The sequence below is a fragment of the Lampetra planeri genome, chromosome 21, assembly GCF_965212315.1.
Source record: "Lampetra planeri chromosome 21, kcLamPlan1.2.h2, whole genome shotgun sequence".
Taxonomy (NCBI): Eukaryota; Metazoa; Chordata; class Hyperoartia; order Petromyzontiformes; family Petromyzontidae; genus Lampetra; species Lampetra planeri.
Genome location: NC_136127.1, coordinates 7,568,652 through 7,589,828, shown reverse-complemented (window position 1 = coordinate 7,589,828; position 21,177 = coordinate 7,568,652). Strand labels below are relative to the sequence as shown.

The 21,177-nt window shown below is 52.6% G+C and overlaps 1 protein-coding gene across 1 annotated transcript in view; it reads right to left on the bottom strand.

The window, feature by feature from the left end:
- The window catches only part of LOC144724788 (dynein beta chain, ciliary-like), a 37,633-nt gene that overhangs the window by 5,351 nt on the left and 11,105 nt on the right, over positions 1–21,177 (bottom strand). The window contains exons 2-10 of the mRNA XM_078604176.1: positions 16,464–16,672; positions 14,543–14,732; positions 12,251–12,350; positions 11,082–11,293; positions 10,475–10,744; positions 10,159–10,326; positions 7,093–7,209; positions 6,469–6,606; positions 3,900–4,024 (exon numbers count right to left, since the gene is read on the bottom strand). Of these exons, the coding sequence (XP_078460302.1) occupies positions 3,900–4,024; positions 6,469–6,606; positions 7,093–7,209; positions 10,159–10,326; positions 10,475–10,744; positions 11,082–11,293; positions 12,251–12,350; positions 14,543–14,732; positions 16,464–16,672 (1,529 nt within the window). The remainder of the gene's footprint in view (positions 1–3,899; positions 4,025–6,468; positions 6,607–7,092; positions 7,210–10,158; positions 10,327–10,474; positions 10,745–11,081; positions 11,294–12,250; positions 12,351–14,542; positions 14,733–16,463; positions 16,673–21,177) is intronic.

Genomic DNA, 21,177 nt, shown 5'->3' with positions numbered 1-21,177 from the left:
CACGGCATTTTTCAAATCCGCTCCCGGCGCGACGTTTCCTTTCCGCTAGCTGCGAGCCGCACTTCTAAAGGCACCGTGCCCTTGAGCGAGACCCCGTGGGGGCGCGCATTACTTAGGCAAAGTAGCGGCTGCCCCAACTTTTTCTTTTCCTTTCCAATTTGCCAATTGTTCGCGAGATAATTTCCATCTCTTAAGTGCGCGCGGGAAAGGAAAAAGAAAACGTCGAGTCAGGGGGGGCTGGGGTTGAGTGGAAAGAGTGACTAGCTACATTTGAAAACGTTTAATAACAATCATAATCCTGTAATTCCGCTGGAAATGTAGGTCAAAAGACGTGAGGTTCAACGATCTCGGGAGTGGAAAAGCGTGGAGTATTTTTTTTTTTTTTAGCGCGCACTTTGGGAGAAAAAAGGGGGTACGAGGGAATGGCAGGCGGGTCAATGTCTCGTGTCAGGGTGATACAATCATGGTCAGTGTTTTTTTCATATTATTGATGGCATAATGGTACCTTTTCAAATTAAATGATAATGCGCATTCAGTTTGAAATTTTAATTTCACGGTGCGGTTGGTGAAAGAACGAAAAGATCACGTGGGTTCCTTTCGATTTGCGTCGCACCTACATCAGCTCCGATCCTCGCAGCGTTGAAGGGACAGCGACATTCCGGCGTCGTTTGTTCTGTCGGAGTTTTGTGCGGAGATTTTTTGTGATTTATCCCCCCCCACCCCCTTCCACATGGCGAGATGTGAACTTCTAGATTTGAAGCTTTCGTAACTGCAAGTATTCATATTCTTAGGTTTTTTCGGTAAAGTCACGTAGGTAAAAAATTTAAATTAATAAAAGTACCTTTACATCATCTGCACCTAGTTTACACAACAAAGGCTCATTCCTAACAGCGTGCTTCAGACGCACCGAACCTCACAAAAATAATATTCAGGGCCTACCTTGGCTCCTCCCACCCTCAACCAGTATATATATGTAATAACAGCCATAGAGGGTTCACGTGGGGATTGGCTTGCCGGTCCCGCTTTGTAGCCAATAAGGGGTGAGCTAGGGAGCATGGCCTCGGCGTGATCACGGCATGTTAGCAGGGGTGATTGGCCTGGCCAATCGGGGCCTCCGCTAATGGGAAGCCGGATCAGAGGCGTGGTCCCGGGATTGACAGGGAACCATCGGGAACAGTCAACGCTGTCTATGGAGGATTGGCTGGGGGGTACCACGTGACGAAGGGATTAAGAGAGAGAGAGAGGTCGGGAGCAGACTTGGGAACGAGAAGAGCAGGAGTCACGCGCGTACGGGGCTCTGGGTGCCACGTGCGCGGTGGGGACTTGGCGGGGAGTCTGCCCGCTTCCCGTTGTCTGTCAGCAACGGGGAGTGTGTGAAGTGTAACTGTGGAAGTTGAAAATAAAAAGGACTGATTCCGGAAGCCGTCTCAAGAAGGTTTATTACATATACAAGGACTGTTTCCTTGGAATTTCTCTCACTTGATACAGCTATCGTGCTGTGACGGTTCCGTCTGAAGACGGAAACTTGTGTTGCCTCCGAAACGTCGTGATTTTTATTTAATTTTTATTTTACTTTTATTAATTTAAAATTTTTACCTACGTGACTTTACCGAAAAAAAATCTAAGAATATGAGATGTGAACTACCTCGCCTGGTATACAGGAGGTTCGTGGGTTCGATCCCGACCCTGACGCCTGTTGTATATTTGGAGTTTGCGTGTGTCTCTCTCTCTCTCCACGTGGTCGCGTTTATTTTTCTCCGGGTCCTCCGGATTTTCCATCCACATTTAAAATCAATGTGCGTTCAGAGTATTTGGCTGCAATAAATGTCCACGCGATAAGCCACTCCATTGACCTATCATTTGTGGCCAAGTCGCTGATGAAAAAGAGCTATATAGCTTAGTGGGCCTTACCTGATAAGTTAAAATAGTTTAGTTTCGGACCTCCTTTGCCAGTACCAAAATATGAGAATAGGTTTTCCCCTTTTTTCTGGCAACAAAACAGGTGTTAAGATGTTAAAACACCAAACTGAAACCTTTACAAGGAATCATGTCTGCATTAACCACAATACTTGTGGTAAGAATGCAAACAAAAAACACACTCTGATAATATATGCATTGTCTCTGAAACTGAATGGTCCACACCAGAGACAGCTTTCTTTAGAGCCTAGTCTCAAAAGGTGTTAGACCAGAGGACGCCTAACACCTTAACACCTGTTTTGTTGCCAGATAAAAGGGGAAATCCTCTTCTCATAGTTTAGTTTATAGTTATTCTGCCCGTGCACTAACGATAGCAGCGTTTCTGTCATCACCGTCATCAGCCATGATCAATCTACTACTGGAAGAAGTCCTCCACAAACCACTGTGTCAATATCCCGCGATCTTAACGACTTCACGTTTCTATCGCCCCTCCCTCCCCCGTCGAAATAAGACGTTGGGTTTAAATAGAAATATCGTTTGAAATAAAATAAGGAACGGATGCAAAAAAGGCCTCCCTACTCATGAGAGAGTGTTCTTTACCATGCTTCACCACGCTGGATCGGTGCGGGGTAGTAAAGCGGAGACCCAGACCTGCGTTGGATAGCGCAGTATAACAATGTTCGCGGCAAAATTGAAAGTATGATCACCTTCATCTCAACGGAATCCAGCGACTAGTTGGCAATTTGCAACCTGTTGACCCGCCCCTACAAGAGCTTCACAGCTCATCGGATTCCTCCAGGCTAAATAACAGACGCTGATCCTGAACTTCGATGCGTCAAGTAAGTAAATTGATAAACTCCTACACATTCGCGCCTCGGGTTTCCGAGCCGCCCCGTGACCCACGTGCGGATTTATGGGCTGGGCCACGTGTGTGGGAATCTCTTATTCATATTCTTAGGTTTTTTCGGTAAAGTCACGTAGGTAAAAAAAATTAATAAAAGTAAAATCTCTGGGAATCTCTTCTTCACAGCTTTTGCTGCGCATTTATTGCGGGCAACTTCAGCAGCCGAAGTTCTGAAGTTGAAATCCGCAAGATGTCCACCGGAGCACGTGTGTGGTTTGTGAGCGTGTATGCTGAAACTTCTTTTTCGTGGAGAGAGTTTGAGGCTCAACTCGGAAGACCGCGCTTGGAGGGGAAAAGGAAAACAGTTGAGTGTGGAAAATAACAGTGGGATGTTGTGTAAATGTTGTAGCCTTACTCTCCAACACACCGGTGTGCTGTACTAGTAACGCATTGGCACGTTCTGTTTACATGGCAAACATTACTAATTTTCTGTGGTTTCAAAACATCTTTCCCAAACCGTGACAAAAATTGGGATTTTGTTCCACATTCATGACACGGGCAAAGGGTGGGGGGATACCTGAGAACTGGGAGGGGCTGCCCAGCAGTTCCAAAGTTTTACAGGTAGGAACAATATGTTCCACACTGCCCACCAGGGATTATTTGTCTGCCTGACTGTCTGTCGTGCATAAATATATATATAATATAAACAGCTCTTTGATTGGTGGAGACCTACTGCCGGGAACGGGGAGGTGCCTAAGGGAGGATGGTCAGGGGAGGGGCCTAAGGAAGGGGGGAGTCAAGAGAGGGGCCTGATGGGGGGGGGGGGGTCAGAGGATGGGCCTAAGGGAGGGGGGGTCAAGGGAGGGGCCTAAGGATATGGGGGGTGGTCAGGGGAGGGGCCTAAGCAAGGGGGAGGGGCCGATAGTTAAGGGGGCTGGCTACCTGGCTGGCTGCCTGGCTACCTCAAGTCAAGTTATCTTTTATACAGGTAGGAACAACAGGTTCCACACTGCCCACCAGGGATTATTTGTCTGTCTGCCGTGCATATTTGTCTGTCGTGCACGAATGCGCTGTCCAACCAAGTTCCTACCTGCCCACTCCGAAGGAACGTGTTTTGTGTCTCTCAAGGGGCACTCACGGGTGGCTGATGAAGCGAAACTGCCTCTTGTGTTTCTGCAGCCTCTGGCCGAGCTGCTTGGCCCACGTCAGGCTCCCGGCAGTCGCGGGCATGTTCTTGTTGACGAGGCCTCGTCCTTTCTTGAGCTGAGGAAAGGACAAAAAAAGAGCAATAAAAGTCTCACCACTCCGGGATTTTTGCAGTTGCGCTGTGGAGCTCTCCGGCTGGTTTTCGAGTTGCGCCGAGTGTTGTTTGGCACGATGTCCGACGTTTCGCTCCACGACGCTGGGGAGCGTCTTCAGGAACGGAAGCAAGAGCGGCCGCAGACGTCACGGAGATCAATTTGTTGAAGAGCTTGATAAAACTAACTTTTAACGATAGGCTACATTACACCCTGAAGTGTGGAAGTTTCACAAATCTAATCTCCGTTTGGTCCACTCGCTACGGAGAGGAGAGCGAGGACTGCTTGATGGAGTCACTCACGTAAAGTTCGATCAATTTGCTCACAGGTCAATTTGGAAGCCGCGTAGCAACATTGGCCCCAATCCTCGCAGACAAATGCCCGATCGCTGTGCGGTGCGCCGTTCCCCTTATGTCGCACAGAGACAGCTGCCACCAGCCCCCCCCCCCCCGCTTGGCTAGACTGGCACAGGGCACATCATGTACTGGATGGGAGGAGCGCAGCGGTGGCGAGATGTCAACTCCGTCGCTCGGTATACAGGAGGTTCAGGGTTCGACCCCGACCCTGACTACTGCTGTATATTTGGAGTTTGCGTGTCTCTCTCTATTTCAGTGGTTGTGTGGGTGTTTATCGGGGTCCTCCGGTTTTTATCTCGACATTGAGAATCGACGTGCGTCGAGAGTATTTGGCCGCTATAACTTTTCACGTGATAAGCCACTTCGTTGAGCTCTCATTTGTGGCCAGGTCGCTTATGAAAAAGAGCTCTATAGGTGAGTGGGCCTTACCTGGCAAACTAAAAATTGTTTACAGTTTAAAATAGAGACGATGATGATGATGGTGATGATAACGCCATGCCTCTCGGGAGTTTCTCTAGGCATGCCAAATTATTATCGCACACCTCGGTGTATCCAAGTTGTGCAGTGAACATGAACACCGTTCAGCGCAATGCCACCGAGGGCTTGGTCCAACATCGATTCCTGCCACCCCAGGTGCCAAATTACCGGACAGGTGTCAAGTTTCAAGTTTCGAGTTTTTATTGCATTAACCCAGTTGAGAACTCAAAAGACCCCCCAGGGTTTACATCTCACTTGCAAGAGCGACAAAGGGGAGAAAATAAGTCTGCCAGTAGGGGGCGATAATTGTCGAGGCTGCGTGTGTGTGTAAACCCCTCCGGGCAGAGGTCGCAAACGGGTTTTGATTCCTTACCCGTACTCGTACCCGGCCGCACCAGGGTCGCAAACGGGTACCCGGCCGGGTACGGGTTGCCGGGTATCGAGTAGGGTACGGGTATCGGCTACCCGATTGCGACCTCTGCTTCTGGGTAATCTGCGGAGTAACTTTCGAATTCGCCAAAATCTGACCCTGGCGGTGGCACGCGACGGACTCATCTCGCGAATGAACGCCACGGGGATCTTTTAACGTCCACTGTGAGTGAAGCAGATGGCGTGTGGTAGTGGCACTGTTAGGCCTCATTCGAGGCGTTAAGCGAAAATAATTTATCCATGTGTGGCACATTAGGAATGGATCACTCTTTTAATTATGTCCTTGTGCAGCAAGGGAGTAAAGTGTGGTTCTGTGAAAGTCCTGATGTGCTGTGCAGTGCATCAATGCATGTGTGTACAGCAGCATGTGATGACTGAGTCGGGCCTGTAGGTGGCTGGCAGGGTTATTGAATGACCGCGCGGATATACCAGTCACATGGTTAATGGCGGCTCGGGAGCAAGGCTGGTTGTAACACACGTGCTGTTGCATTTTACAGAGTGACGGTGCTGTTCTTCACAAGATTAATATTAACCACAATAAATAAATGTGCTTGCCCTCGATTTGGAGCACCTGCCCACGTCCTTCATTTCGAGTGTGCAACACATGAAATAATGTAACGATCAAATTTGGCGAGATAGGACATACTTCTACGTACACACGCAGTAAGATGGTGTGACAAGTAACTGAGGGTACGCCACCGCTTCACGGTATAATTTTGCATACTGTATCACTGTACCGCTCAGCCACGCAACTCAAGAAAATAGTTCGTCATCAACCGCTCACGAAACCGCGTTATAACAGTGCGAGTTCCATGTTATAACGACGCGTGTTCCACGTTATAACAGCGTGCAGTCTGTGTTATAACGGCGCGCGTTCTGCGTTATAAAGGCGCGCATTTTGTGTTATAACGGCGCACGTTTCACATTGTGCAAAAAGTGGAAGAATCGCTTTGTAGCAAACAAAGCGCTGAGCGTATGCGCACATCCGATTTGCACGGTTGGCTACGTACGGTGCGAAAGAAGTTCAACATTGCACGTGTGCTTTCTGGTTATTGCTCCCAACGGCAATAACCGGTGCGGCCGCCGGATTCGAACCGCGCACCTCGGCAAAACGAGCGGTGAGCGCGCTAACGGCTGGGTGACTCACCAGCGCCACGTGCTGATCGTAGATCTGTTTGCTGGCCTCGAGCTCCTGGTCGAACATGGCGATCAGCGTTGCGAAGTTGGCAGCGAAGATCTCACCGACCGCCGGCCTCTCCAGGAAGCCAGCCGCGATGGCCACGAGCTGATGGGGGGGGGGGGGGACATCCCCCATGTGACCAATCCTCCATGTGACCAATCCCCTGCCATGGCAATGTGGAATTTCCTACCGCGGGGGCTCAGGGCCGCCAGCGGAAAGGTGAGTCAGAACTCGTTGCCAGTGCAAGCACGGAGACTTTCGCTCAGAACGGACTTTGAATCTTAATGATTTTACTTTATTGCAATTTTTTATTTTAACAATTAAGGCCCACTGAGCTATGCAGCTTTTTGGCCACAAATTACAGCTCAAGTGGCTTATTATGTGGACATTTATATCAGCCAAATACTCTAAGCGTGTGTTGATTCTAAATGTGGAGGGGAGAACACGCAAACTCCAAATATACAGCAGGCGTTGGGGTTGGGATCGAACCCACGACATTCCAGGTAAAGGAGATAAGACAGCCAAACGACTGGGGGGGGGGGGGGGGGGGGGGGGGGTGGGGGTAGGAGGGTGGCATGCTGGGAATGGCACCTTGAAGGCCGACTCAAGCCCAGAGCAGTCCTGGAAGGCCTGGCAGAGGATGGAGCCAAGGCGGCGGTCGAAATCCAACACTCGGCGCTTGAAGTCCTTGTAGTCTCTCACAAAAGCCTGCGGTGCACAAGTGGAGTAGGGGGGGGGGGCAGGTGATCAGGACGTTGGGTTGGGTGCGCAGGATGAAGCCCTGGGTCTAGGAATTTTGAAGCTCTCTCTCTCGCGGTGTGTTGGTCGTTTGGCCGGATTGGCCGAGCGTGCCCTCTGATGTCCGCTGCTCAGAGCGACTTAAAGCCCAACTTGAACGACGAACCTCAGGGGGCGAGGACTCTGACCAATCACGGCGCACGCTCAAGCGGAACGAGAACAGCCAAAGATTCAAAAGCGACGCAAACGTGACCGCGCGTACACGTAGCCGCGGGGTAAACAAGCTTGCCCAAGCACCGTGGCTCTCTTCCCCCGGACGTGGGGAGGGGGTCTGCGCTTTCCGCGCCAGGTACGGTGTGCGCGCCCATCATCAAAGCAAGCGTCGCGACCGCCTGGCGGGATATTTGACGAGATGCCAACGATGATTTTTTTTTCGTCGTCTCCTCTCCTCGGTCGGCGTGCGTTGGTGGCGCTCAGTCGACTGGCTGTGCGTGTTTTACTGTGGGAGCGGCGGTTTGCGCTTCGTGCGCCGGGAGAGTTCGCAGTCGCTGAAGTCCGTGGCGCGTCACCCGCAAGGGACGGCGCCAATCGGAGGGCTACGAGGGCAGAGGTCGGGGGGTCGGCACGGTGGTCACGGAGGTCGGAGGTCAAATGGCTGCGCCGGCGAGGACCGTGATCTCCGGGTTCTCAAGCACGACGAGTGGACACTGTCGGCCGGGTAACCAAGAACTCGCATCGAGATCCCACTTCGAGATTGTTAGGCTCACACAGGGAGCCGTACTGAGACACTGAGGCATTTACACTCACACTTCCGATCAGCACGGTTAGCTATGTACGGTGCAAAAGAAGTTCAACATGCATACTAAACAGGGATCCATAGACTCACACGGTTGTGATCAGGTATATCGAACTAAAATAACCCATTGTATTGGGTTCTGCACCTAATTTGGCCAGATTCCAACTCTGAGAACTAAAAGCGTCGGTTTGACCATCACTTGACAAACATTGCTCTCACATGGCAGAGCGGGTGGGAAAGTGCTGCCCTCTGCTGTGTGGAACAGAGGTCACTTAAAGAGATCTCAGAGGTAGCTCTTCGATATCCACCTCCCACGTGCCGTTCTCTCAAAAGATCACCCTCTGCTGTGCTAGAGATCGGAAAAATGTATTTGTCTCGTGACGCAACGCCGAGAGCGTAACTTGGATTCAAATGAACAGTTTACAAACATTGTGCCACCATCCTGCAATGCATGGTGGGTATGCAGAGCAAAGATGATTGCAAAAATAACAATCGTGCCTGGAGTGGAGGTAAGAGAGAAAAGATTTAGGGCTCGGTTTAGGATTATGTTTTTTTATTTTATTCCTTCTCTGACCTACCCACACGGAAAATGATTTGTGCCAAGGGTTGGCGGCGGCTCAGAGTTAAGTTCGCGAAGCAATGACCGGAGGAATTTAGTGAAATTTCATTCAAATGCGTTTCATACCACACTCCCGATGAAAAATGTTTTACACTTCAGATTAAATGTCGCATTTAAGTCGGGGGCTTTATTGCCACATTCGTTAGAACGAGCCCGGTGGGAGGGGGGGGGGGTCTGAAAATAAATTAGAAATTCAAGTTCACGCGGCCCGAGAGCTATCCGCGTTCGTCGGCCGTGATGTCGATCGATCCGTCGAATTTCCACAAAACTAAAACTCTTGAAGCGACAGCGACTCTTCGTTGGCTGTGCCCGCACGCCGCGTGGAATCGTCGCGCACACGTCCGGCAGTCCCAATTCTTCTCCCCCCTCCCTCCCTCCCCCTGCCCTCCCACCTTCTCCTCCCCCTCCTCCTCCTCCCCCTCTTCTTTGTGCAACCAATGTTGCTACAGAGCAACAGCTGGTGGTAGAATTGAAATGTTGCACGGATCTTCTAGCCCTCTGCTTCACAAACGCGCACTGATCCAGCGTGGTGAAGTATGGTCAAAAACTCTCATCACCAACACCGAGTAGGAAGGCCTTTTTTGCAGCTGTGTGTTGACATAGGACAGTAGATTGGCCATAACTGTTTAAATCCATTCCTTAATTATAATTTTTTAATACGAGATTTCTATTTTAACATAAGGTCTTATTTCGACGTGGGTTTGGGCATTGGGGATCGCGGGACGATAGCGACGGCGGCGGCTTTGCGGAGGGCTTCATCCGGCAGTGGATTGTGCATGGCCGCTTGGGCGACACGGTGGCGAGATGTTAACTACCTCGCCTGGTCCACCATTGGTACCTCATTTGCCAGTAAAAAATATGATAATTGGTTTTTTAACCTTTTTATCTGGCAACAAAACTGACACCTTTTTTACGAGTTCATATTTTTTTTTACTGGCAAATGAGGTACCAATGGTGTAAATGCTTACCCCGAGCTCTCATACTCTGATGGTGCATTGTCTTTGAGTTGTGCGCCTTTTGGCGTCATCTGGTCCAACACTATGTGAGACTAGGCTCTAAGGAAAGCTGTCTCGGGTGTGGACAAATCAACTTCAAGGACAGTGCATACATTATCGGAGTTATGTTTTTTGTTTGCATTATGACTGCAAGTATTGTGGTCTATGCAAACATGACTCCTCGTAAAAAAGATGCCAGTTTTGTTGCCATATAAAAAGGGTAAAAAACCAACTACCTCGCCTGGTATACAGGAGGCCATGGGTTCGATCCCAACGCTGACACCTGCTGTTTATTTGGAGTTTGCATGTTCTCCCCATGATCACGTGGATTTTTCTCGAGGTCCTCCGGTTTTTCCCTCTACATTCAGAATCAACGCGCGTTTAGATTATTTGGCCGTTATACATTTCCACGTGATGGCCAGCTCGCTTCTAAAAAAAGAGCTACATAGCTCCTCAGTGGGCCACACCGGGTGACAATCGATGGAGTTGAACCCCCCCCCGTCACGTACCTTGTCCTCGCAGTCGAGGGCGTCGTAGGTGCTCTCCTGGAACACCTTCCATCGCTCCAGGAACTCCTGGCCCAGGCCCGAGGCCTGCTCGCTCAGGGCTCGGCCCTTGACGCCACCAAACTCCAGGCGCTCCAGGCGAGAGAACTCCAGGGCCGTCTGGAAAACATCCTGCAGCAGCAGCAGCGATAGTAAACTTAGTAGTGGCAGCAAGAGCAGCAGCAGAAGCTGTAACAATATAATTATTAGTGGAAGCACCGGCATCAGCAGCATCAGCAGCAGAATCAGAAGACACAGCAGCAATAGCAACATCCCCGACCTGGATCTGCCGCAGGCGCTGCAGGCTTAGGTCGAGGCGAGCGAAGGCCAGCTGTGACGGGAAGTCCCAGGGCCTGGCGGGCCCGGCGGGCCCGGCGGGCCGCCCCCCCACCGTCGTCACCGGCGGCGACGGGGGGCGGGCGAGGGCGTCGCGGCAGCGTGAGAACTCGTCGCGGAACTCGAGCAGGAGGGCGGCGGCGAGCTTCACGCGCTCCAGGCCCTCCTCCACCTCGCCCGTGAAGAGGCCGTCGGCAGAGAGGTGCAGCGCGGCCTGGGGGGGGGGGGGGTGGGAGGGTCATCGCCACCGCGGCGTGCGGCGTACGGAGAGAGAGCGAGAGAGAGATGGAGAGAGCGGAGAGAGGAGAGGAGAGGGAGAGAGAGAGAGACGTGTTGGAGAGATGTATTGAGAGATACAGGGAGACATGGAGAGAGAGACGTGGCGAAAGACAGAAAGATAGTAAAAGAGAGATGGTGAGAGAGACGCACAATGGCGCACGCCGCACCGGCGTTGTGACGTCGTGACTTTGTGACATTTCACAGTTGCGACGTCGTGACTTTGTGACATTGTGACATTGCGACGTTGACGACGCCCCCGGGCGGGGACCTGCCTGCTGGATGAGCAGGTTGGCGATCTCCTGCAGGAGCACCACCACGCGCTCGGGGCGGCCGTAGCGCTCCGAGCGGCTCCACGCGAGGGTCACCCCGCGCAGCAGCGGCGCCAGCAGCGGCGCCGCCGCCGGCAGCTCGGCCCGCTCCAGCGCGTCCAGGTGGCGCGCCAGCGGGCGCAGGTGCAGCGACACGTCGCGGGCCTCCTCCAGGCCTGCGGAACGCGGTGGGGACGGGAACCAGCGGCCAGACGGAGAGGCGCGCGGTGAGAGCGGCGGGGGAGAGACGTGGGTGGGGGGCCGGGGGAGGACATGGAGACACACAATTGGAATTAGCGGGGAAGCCTCACCGAGTCTCAAGACTTTTTTTCGGGAGGGTCCTGCCACGTTCGCGTAGTTGGGGCAGGAGGGGGGGAAGATGATGATAATGCCGCTACTCTGTTGAGTGATTTTCAGTGCAATTCATCAGCATTTGTGGATGTTTTGACCAATCGCGGTTACATTGTGTGTGTGTGCGCTACCAACCCAGCAACCCGGGTTCGATTCCCGCTCATGGCCAACACCAGTGACGGTTATCTGAACCGGTTATCGTCCTTCCCTAGGTCGACTCAGCCTCAAATGAGTACCTGGTGCGGTGTGTAAACATCGCCACTGGGGAGACAACGGCGGTCTGGCGTGATGCTGGCCACCCACCCCCTCGTGTATCGTTCTGGTCTTCAAAGGTGCTCGCTAACAGCACTTGTCCCCTACAGTCTGTTAAGGTGACAGGAAGCCGGAGAACCCGAAGGAAAACCCGTGCAGAAGTCGGGTGAGAGAGAGAGCGAGAGAGCGTACAAACTCCACACGGAAAGGCGCCACGAGTCGGGAATCGAACCCCGGCGCTTCTTGCCGCGAAGCACGAGTGCTTGTTACCCAATGCGCCGCTGTGGCCCCCTAATCAATACACTTGCCCGCGGCCCCCCTAGTCAACACACTTGCCTGCTGCCCCCCCTAATCAACACACTTGCCTGCGGCCCCCCTAATCAACACACTTGCCTGTGCCCCCCTCATCAACACACTTGCCTGTGCCCCCCTAATCAACACACTTGCCTGTGCCCCCCTAATCAACACACTTGCCTGTGCCCCCCTAATCGACACACTTGCCTGCGGCCCCCCCTAATCGTCACACTTGCCTGCGGCCACCTCCTGGCAGATGTGCTGGAAGGCCGGGCAGTAGCTGCTCTCTGCCCTCTCCAGCACCCGGGAGAGGGCCCTCACCCTCGGCGTGTTCAGCTGTGGGCACGGGGACATTCGTTCATGCCGCGGGAGGAATCCGATAAAGCTGTCAAAAGCTCCTTCTTTTACTTCCGCACGCGTTGTCAAGTCGGGGTTACGGGGTTCAGAACGTGACAACAACAACAACAACAATTAAACAGTGCAAAAAGGAAAATATATATACACAAGCGGAACACCTTCACTACGTCTCCTCCAGTGGGCAATTATTCTTAAGAGCACTCATTAGGGCATTTAGGCACTCCATCCTCCTTTCCTGCAGGAGTATCAGAGCTTAGGAAGACACCAGGTGGTTGTAGAGTTTATTGAAATCGTTGATTGAAACGTGCCGTTTAGACAGGCTTCCAATGCACTCTAATCCGTGATGTGTGTTTGTGCTGGTGTCAACCCCCTTTCACACCCCCTGCGTTGTCTACCTGAATCGTCTTGTTAATAAAATACTTTTTAAATAAATAGAAATACAAATACAACTAAACTATTTTACGTGACCAAGCAAAGCCCATCTATAGCTATTCACTTATTTATCCACACATACAGACAAATACAAAGGTCCCCCGTGTAGCTTTTGAACAAAGGCTGTTGGGGGAGGGGCAACCTGCAGGGTTCTCAAATGCAGCGCCAAGTTGATGGTCCCAAGGTGGTCACCAAAGGTGAACCACCCACAACCACCACCGCGATTGCGATTGATTGATGGCGGCGGTGGGCGGTTAATTGGTCGAGGCGGATATGCGACGGTTCAGATGCGTGACGCTGGGGCCGCGTGGCACACCGGAAGAGCGAGTGGCTCGCGCTCGGAAAGTTGCGAGGTTGAAACCCTCGCTCGGAGTGGACTCGGCTCATCGTCCCCCTGGGGTCGACGGAATGACTGCGACCACTTCGTGGAGAAGTCAACAGTGGTTGTCCTGTTGGTCGACTCACCCCCACCCCCCCGGTATATGAATTTGCACCAGTGGCTCAGGGCTGTCAACAGGAGATGAGCTCCAATGTGGGAATGCTCATTTGAGCAGCAAATCACTCTGACGTTTGACGCTTTGTTGACTGGAATTCCCGGTCACTGATTGACGCTGGCGGTGGTGGTGGTGGAGGTGATGGTGGTGGTAGTGGCAAGCAGTGGTGGTACTGGCGGTGGTGGTAGTGGCGGTGGTGGCGGTGATGATTGTGGTAGCAGGAGTGAGGGTGTTAGTGTAGTGGTTAGCGCTCTGCGCTACAAACTTGGCGACCCGGGTTCGATTCCAGCTCACAAGCCAACACCGGTAACGATTATCTGAACCGGTCCTGGGCATCCCCTAGGCAGACTCGGCCTCAAATGAGTACCTGGTGCGATGTGTAAACATCGCCACTAGGGAGACAAAGGCGGCCGGGCGTGGTGTTGGCCACCCACCCCCTCTGTGTGCCGTGCCGGCCTTTATAGGTGCTGCAAGCTCACAGCACCTGCCCCAATAATCTGTTAAGGCTATACGGGGGATCTTTGTTTTTGCTGGTGGCGATGGTGGTGGCGATGGTGGGGATGATGATGGCGGTGGTGGTATTAGTGCTAGTGGTGGTGGTTGTATCAGTGGTGGTGGTTGTATTAGTGGTGGTGGTGGTGGTTGTATTAGTGGTCGTGGTGGTGGTTGTATTAGTGGTCGTGGTGGTGGTTGTATTGGTGGTAGTGGTGGTGGTTGTATTAGTGGTCGTGGTGGTGGTTGTATTAGTGGTCGTGGTGGTGGTTGTGTTAGTGGTAGTGGTGGTGGTTGTGTTAGTGGTAGTGGTGGTGGTTGTATTGGTGGTAGTGGTGGTGGTTGTATTAGTGGTCGTGGTGGTGGTTGTGTTCGTGCTAGTGGTGGTGGTTGTATTGGTGGTATTGGTGGTAGTGGTTGTATTAGTGGTAGTGGCTGTATTAGTGGTAGTGGTGGTGGTTGTATTGGTGGTTGTATTAGTGGTCGTGGTGGTGGTTGTGTTAGTGCTAGTGGTGGTGGTTGTATTGGTGGTAGTGGTAGTGGTTGTATTAGTGGTAGTGGTGGTGATTGTATTAGTGGTAGTGGTGGTGGTTGTGTTAGTGCTAGTGGTGGTGGTTGTATTAGTGCTAGTGGTGGTTGTATTGGTGGTAGTGGTTGTATTAGTGGTAGTGGTGGTGATTGTATTAGTGGTAGTGGTGGTGGTTGTGTTAGTGCTAGTGGTGGTGGTTGTATTGGTGGTAGTGGTGGCCACACCTGCTCGTCGATGCACTGGAGGTTTTCGGCGCGAGCCGACCAGAACTCGAGCTCCGCGCGAGGCCCCGGGTGGGCTCCGGCCCTGAGCGCTTGTGCCGAGTCGCTGGCGAGCACGGCGCGGATCTGTCGGCTCCACTCGACCACCGTCGACTCGACCGCGTGCACCACGAGACGGTCGTACGGCTCGGGCCTGGCGCACCCCGCCCCGCCACCACCATGACGCCGGCGATGGAAGGGACGGCAATCGGCGACAAGTTGAAGGGAGTCGCGCGGACGCGGAGAGGGAAAGAGAGAGAGAGAGGTAGAGGGGTTAATTCGTTCATCACGTCAGACACGTGACCCTCACCCTGACAGCGTTCGCGTGTCTCGAGTGATGTGTTTGAGGTTGGGGTGGCAGCCCTGCAATTGACGGCTCATGCCCAGCAGCGGTGCCGGCCTCTTTGGGATTACATTTGCCCCCCCACCCCTCCCGCCTGAGCGTTATTATTTAAGAGTATGTAGGATGGACAGCAACAGGACAATTAAAGGTGTGTTGTTCGGAAAAATGGAAGCGGAAAGAGAGGAAGACCCAACAGAGCATTGGTGCCAGAAAGATGTCACAGGACGGAGGAAAGTGGAAACAAAAGACGAAATGTGGATTCTAGATTTGAAGCTTTCGTGACTGCAAGGAATCATATTCTTAGGTTTTTTCGGTAAAGTCACGTAGGTAAAACATCAAAATTAATGAAAATAAAATAAAATAAAAACAAAAATCACGACGTTTCGGAGGCAACACAAGTCTCCGTCATCAGGTGGGACCGTCACAGCCGAATTAGCATCACTTGATGCAGCTAATTCGGCTGTGACGGTCCCACCTGATGACGGAGACTTGTGTTGCCTCCGAAACGTCGTGATTTTTGTTTTTATTTTATTTTCATTAATTTTGATGTTTTACCTACGTGACTTTACCGAAAAAACCTAAGAATACGAAATGTGGAGTGGACACCCACGGGGGCTATCTGCTCATGGATCGTGACGATGACGATGACGATGAACAAACTCAGTTTCTTAAAGAGCCTTTAATACTGGTAATCTTTTTTTTTTTATATCTCTTCCTCTTGCGCATTATAGACGGATGTTACACACACACCGCGGAAGTGAGAATGTGCAAAGTGCCGCTTGGGGAAAGGCGAGAGCAGGCAGACTCAGAAACGAGAAGATCGGAGGAACGACGACGAACGACGTCGTCGCTCGATGACGAGATGAGAAGCGCGTGACACAGAGGCAGCGGCGGCGGGGTGACGCACCCCGATGGGGAAGGTCCCCGAGAACGTGGGTCGCACGCAGCGATGCGCGGATGGACGCGCCAGGCGAGAGACCGAGAGGCGAGAGCAACGGACGAGAGAGAATGTAACTAGATTTTGATTTCACCAGGTAAGGTCCCACTGAGCTATGTAGCTCTTGATCAGAAGCAACCTGGCCACAAGCGATAGCTCAACGAAGAGGCTAACTGCGTGGAAATGTATTACAAACACTCCAAAAGGACGCTGATTCTTAACGTGGAGGCGAACAACCGGAGGACTCGGAGAAAAATCCACGCGACCACGGGTAGAAAGACACGCAAACTACAAATATACAGCAGGTGTCAGGGTCGGGATCGAACCCACGACCTCCTGTATACCAGGCGAGGTAGTTTACATCTTGCCACCATGGCAGTGCCCGAGACGTTTCTATTCATGCGTGTGCGTGTGTGCGTGCGTGTGTGTGTGTGCGTGTGTGTGCATGAGTGCGTGTGCATGTGTGCGTGCGCGTGCGTGTGTGCGTGTGTGTGCGTGTGCGTGTGTGCGTGCGCGTGCGTGCGTGCGTGTGTGTGCGTGTGCGTGTTCGTGCATGCGTGCATGCGTGCGTGCGCATGCGTGCGTGTGCACGCCGGAGGCCGCACTTGTGGGGCATCTCGCGGACGGAGGGGCTGCGTGCCGAGCGCGACCGCTGGGCCAGGCCGGGCAGCGGCAGCAGCGTGCGGCCCTGGGCCTGGCCCCGCGCCGCCAGCGCGTGGCCCCGCAGGCCCTCCACGTGCCTCTCCACGTCCTGGGCCACGGCGGCGGGCCACGACGCGTGGTTCTGCTCGTTGGACAGCACGGGCACCACCACCTTGGGGATGGAGAGAACGGGGGTGGGGGGGGGGAGATGTACGTGAGAGTGTGTGTGTACGCGTGGAGCTGAGTGGACTTGCCGATGACTGGTACCAGCGGTGTCAAGATCGGCCTCTGTGGAGGAGGAGGCTCGTGAAGGACAGTTGGAGGCAGTCGCCCTCCAACAACAACGGAGGGCGGAGGAGCGACGCTCACAACAACGAGCGGAGCGCCGGGTGGCTAAAGCACAGCAAGTTGGTACAGTAGTGGGCACAGGTGGTGCATCAGCCAGTCATCTCAGTCATCTCGGTCATCTCGGTCAGTCGACCCGTGGCAACTGGGTCTGCCCCGTGACCTCCTGCCAGCGGGCGTTCGACACTTCACGTGGCCTCAAGGTGCACTTGGCCTGGCACAAGCGTCGTGGTGACGTCACCGCCACTTAGTGGCGAATGGCGGTTGTTGTTGTTGTGTACGCATCAGCCATGGGGAGCGGTAGTGTAGCGGTCAGTGTGCTGCACTACGAACCTGGCGACACGGGTTCGATTCCCGCTCACGGCAAACACCAGTGACAATTATCTGAACCGATCCTGGGCCTCCCCTAGGTCGACTCAGCCTCAAATGAGTACCTGGTGCGATGTGTAAACATCGCCGCTAGGGAGACAAAGGCGGCCGGGCGTGGTGTTGGCCACCCACCCCCTCGCGTGCCGTGCCGGCCTTTATAGGTGCTCGCTAGCAGCACTTGCCCCTACAGTCTGTTAAGGCTATATGGGGGGTATTTGTCTTTGTACGCATCAGCCAGTCGTCTCAGTCAGTCGACCCGTGGCAACTGGGTCTGCCCCGTGACCTCCTGCCAGCGGGCGTTCGACACTTCACGTGGCCTCAAGGTGCACTTGGCCTGGCACAAGCGTCGTGATGACGTCACCGCCACTTAGTGGCGAATGGCGGTTGTTGTGTACGCATCAGCCATGGGGAGCGGTAGTGTAGTGGTCAGCGTGAAGCGCTTCGAGCCCGGCGACCCAAGTTCGATTCCCGCTCACGGCCAACACCAGTGACGATTAATTATCTGAACAGTCCTGGGTCTCCCCTAGGTCGACTCAGCCTTAAATGAGTACCTGGTGCCCACGCCCTCGTGTGCCGTTACGACCTTCATAGGTGCTCGCAAACAGCACTTGCCCCAACAGTATGCTAAAGGCTATACAGGGGATCTTTGTCTTCGTGTGTTTGTCGAACTTCTTTCGCACCGTACGCAGCCAACCGCCACTCGAAAGCAACAGCAGCAGCAGGAGAAGCGTCAAGTTACGTCGCCCCGCTGAAATTCCACCGCTCCGATGACACGCACCGTCCGTGTCATCGGAGGAGGAGGAGGAGGCTCGATTGAGACGAACATGCACGCGGCCCTTGTCAACGCGCCAACCGAAACAAACCCAGGCTCTCGTGTTTCACGGAGAGGTGTGCGCTCGTGCATTATACATTGGACAGAGATAGAGAGAGACAAGAGGAGACGGAATGAACATTAATCACTGTGCAGTCACTGGGGGTGCGGGGGGGGGCTTTCCAGGGAGTGTCGCCATTGTGTCAATATCGCTGCCGAGTGAGAGCCCATCTGACCATACTTCACCGGCACGCCTGTAAGTTGCGAGCCGGTGAAGATGGAAAGTTCTGGAGATTTCTCCCAACGTGGTACGGGCAGCCTAAAGCAGCTGGTTCTCAGTTTGCACACCCCTTGATGATGATGATGGAGTGGTCGTTTTAAACTTGATATGATGGTGACCCATAATCATCAGTCATGATTAATCCACTGCTGGATGATGGCCTCCCCAAGCCACCACCAACTCTCACGATCCAGCGTTGCACCACTCTACCCAGCATACAGTATGTATGTGTGTGTTGAACTTCTTTCGCACAGTACGTAGCCAACCGTGCTAATCGGAGGTGCATGGGAGGACAGACAGCAAACACAAAAAGCAGTTCTCAAGAAGTGAGTTTCCAATGTAGATTATTGAAAAGTGCACAGCTCCAGTGGCTTCCTAATATCGGAAGGAAGAGCGTTCCAGACGGCCACAGAAGCGCACCTGAGCACGCGCGATGCAGCGACCGTCTTTGTTCGATGGTCAGTCAAAAGTCGCTGCCGCTGCGAGGATGAGTGGAGTTTGCATGATGCTGGGTTATGTTCCTTGACGAGTACCTGGCATACGAACTGGATGACGTCCTCTCCGACGCATTTCATTCCTTAGCTGCCACTCGGTTATTATTCTCGACTTTCGTGAATGATGATCATCATCATCATCATCACCCGAGATTTTAGATGATGACAATGATCTTTGCTCGAAGCTTCAACCGTGGGTGATGATGGTGGTGATGAGCGTTTCATTCAGCAGATACTGACTGACTGACTGAATATCTCTGACGATGATGATGATCATGATGATGATGAATCCTATTTAAAGAATTGGGAAAATTCACCAATTCCCCCCCCCCTCCTTCCCTCAAGAAACATCATCAACCTCAATGTCACTAATTATTTAAACGTAAGCAAAAATATGTGAATGGTTAGCAAATTGCATTTCTGAAGTGAGAAATAGTACCACCTATATTCTTGGTTCTTTCGGTAAAGTCACGTAGAAGGGAAATAATAAAATAATACAAATAGTAAAAATATTAGATAAATAATAAAATAATGCACATATAAAAAATATGTTTTTGTATTATTTAATATTTGCATTATTTTATTATTTCTCTTCTACGTGACTTTACCGAAAGAACCAAGAATATGAATCCCTGCAGTCACGAAAGCTTTAAATCAAAATAGCACCACCTGTTACTTCATGTTTTTTTTTTTTAAACAGACTCGCAACATTGCGTGGTAAAACTAAACCAGACCTTGACAATGTTTCATTTCACCAGGTAAGTCCCACCGAGCTATCCACATCTCAAGTGACCTGGCTGCCGCAAATGATAGCTCACCGAAGTGGCTTATCGCGCGCGAGTTTATCGCAGCCAAAGACTCTGAACGCACGTTTCTAAATGTGGAGGGGAAACGCCAGAGGAAAATCCACGTGACCACGGGGAAGAGAGAGACACGCAAACTCCAAATATACCAGGCGTTATGGGGTCGGGATCGAACCTACGGGCCTGCCCCTGCGTGCCAGGGTGAGGGAAGGCAAACATCTCACCACCACCAAATGGTTATCCGCAATACAGGTTTTGTTTGGGTTAGATCGCGTAAATATATAAATCTGCCGTTAAACCCGCCACCAACTGACACAGCCAACTAGTAAGGTTTGTCACGTAAACGGAAACGTAACAATCCCTTACTAGCACAGCACACCGGTGTGTTGGAAGAGCAAATCCGCAACATTCACAATCTGAGCACGACGTTTCGCCGCTAATGACAACCGGCATCATCAGGCGGACAGATTCGTGGCGAAATCCTCCCGTTGGCTACGTGACCAAAGTGCGATGGAGGCGCCGGGCGGAGCCGACGAAGACGAGGTTTACTAATAGGTTTTTTCCCCTTTTTTCTGGCAACAAAAACTGACACCTTTTGCAAGGAATCATGCTTACATTAACCACAATACTTGCAGTCAAGAGAAAGTTGTCTCTGGTGTGGACCAATCAGTTTCAAAGACAATGCATAAATTATCAGAGTATTGTTTTTTGTTTGCATTTGACTGCAAGTATTGTGGTTAATGTAAGCATGATTCCTTGCAAAAGGTGTCAGTTTTTGTTGCCAGAAAAAAGGGGAAAAACCCTATTAGTATATTTTGGTACTGGCAAAGGAGGTCCCATGATGAAGAGGAGGTTGTCTTCTGCCCTCGGCACCAGTGCTCACACACCGGTCAACAGCGAGCGAGCGAGCGAGCGCCCGCCTCGACCCTATGGGCAAACAACCAAACGACGGCCGCTCTTATTTGAACAGGGGGCCGGACCGGCTCGCGAGACGAGACCTCGGTGAGGAATCGTGGTTTTTTTGTTGTTCATGTTGTTGCTCAACCCCAAGCGGTGAGAGCAAACAACGGACCCCCCTCCCCTCCCACAAAGCAGTGTCCAGCGAGCGTAGTCGTGCGCTATGCGCGGGCGTGGTGTTGGCCACCCCCACGCCGTTCGTGTGCCCGTGCCCGGCCTCTATCGGTGTTACTCGCTCACAGCACTTGGCCCCCAACTGTTGGGGGCTATATGGTGCTGGGGAGAGGGGGGAGGAGTCTTTGTCCGTGCAATGTGGGAGGCGGTGGCGCAGCGGTGAGCGCGCTGCGCCACGATACCCGTGTGTGTGTGTGTACCACGTGTGTGTGTGTGGTTACCATGGGAAATGCGTGAGCGGTGGTGAAGCGCATCAAACCCGGTCGATTGCCGCTCACGGCCACCAACACCCGGTGACGATTATCTGAACCGGTTCCTGTGCCTCCCCTAGGTCGACTCGGCCTCAAATGAGTACCCGGCGCGGTGTGTAAACATCGCCACTGCGGGGACAAAGGCGGGCGTGCGTGCGTGATGCTGGCCACCCAACCCCCCCTCCCTCTCATG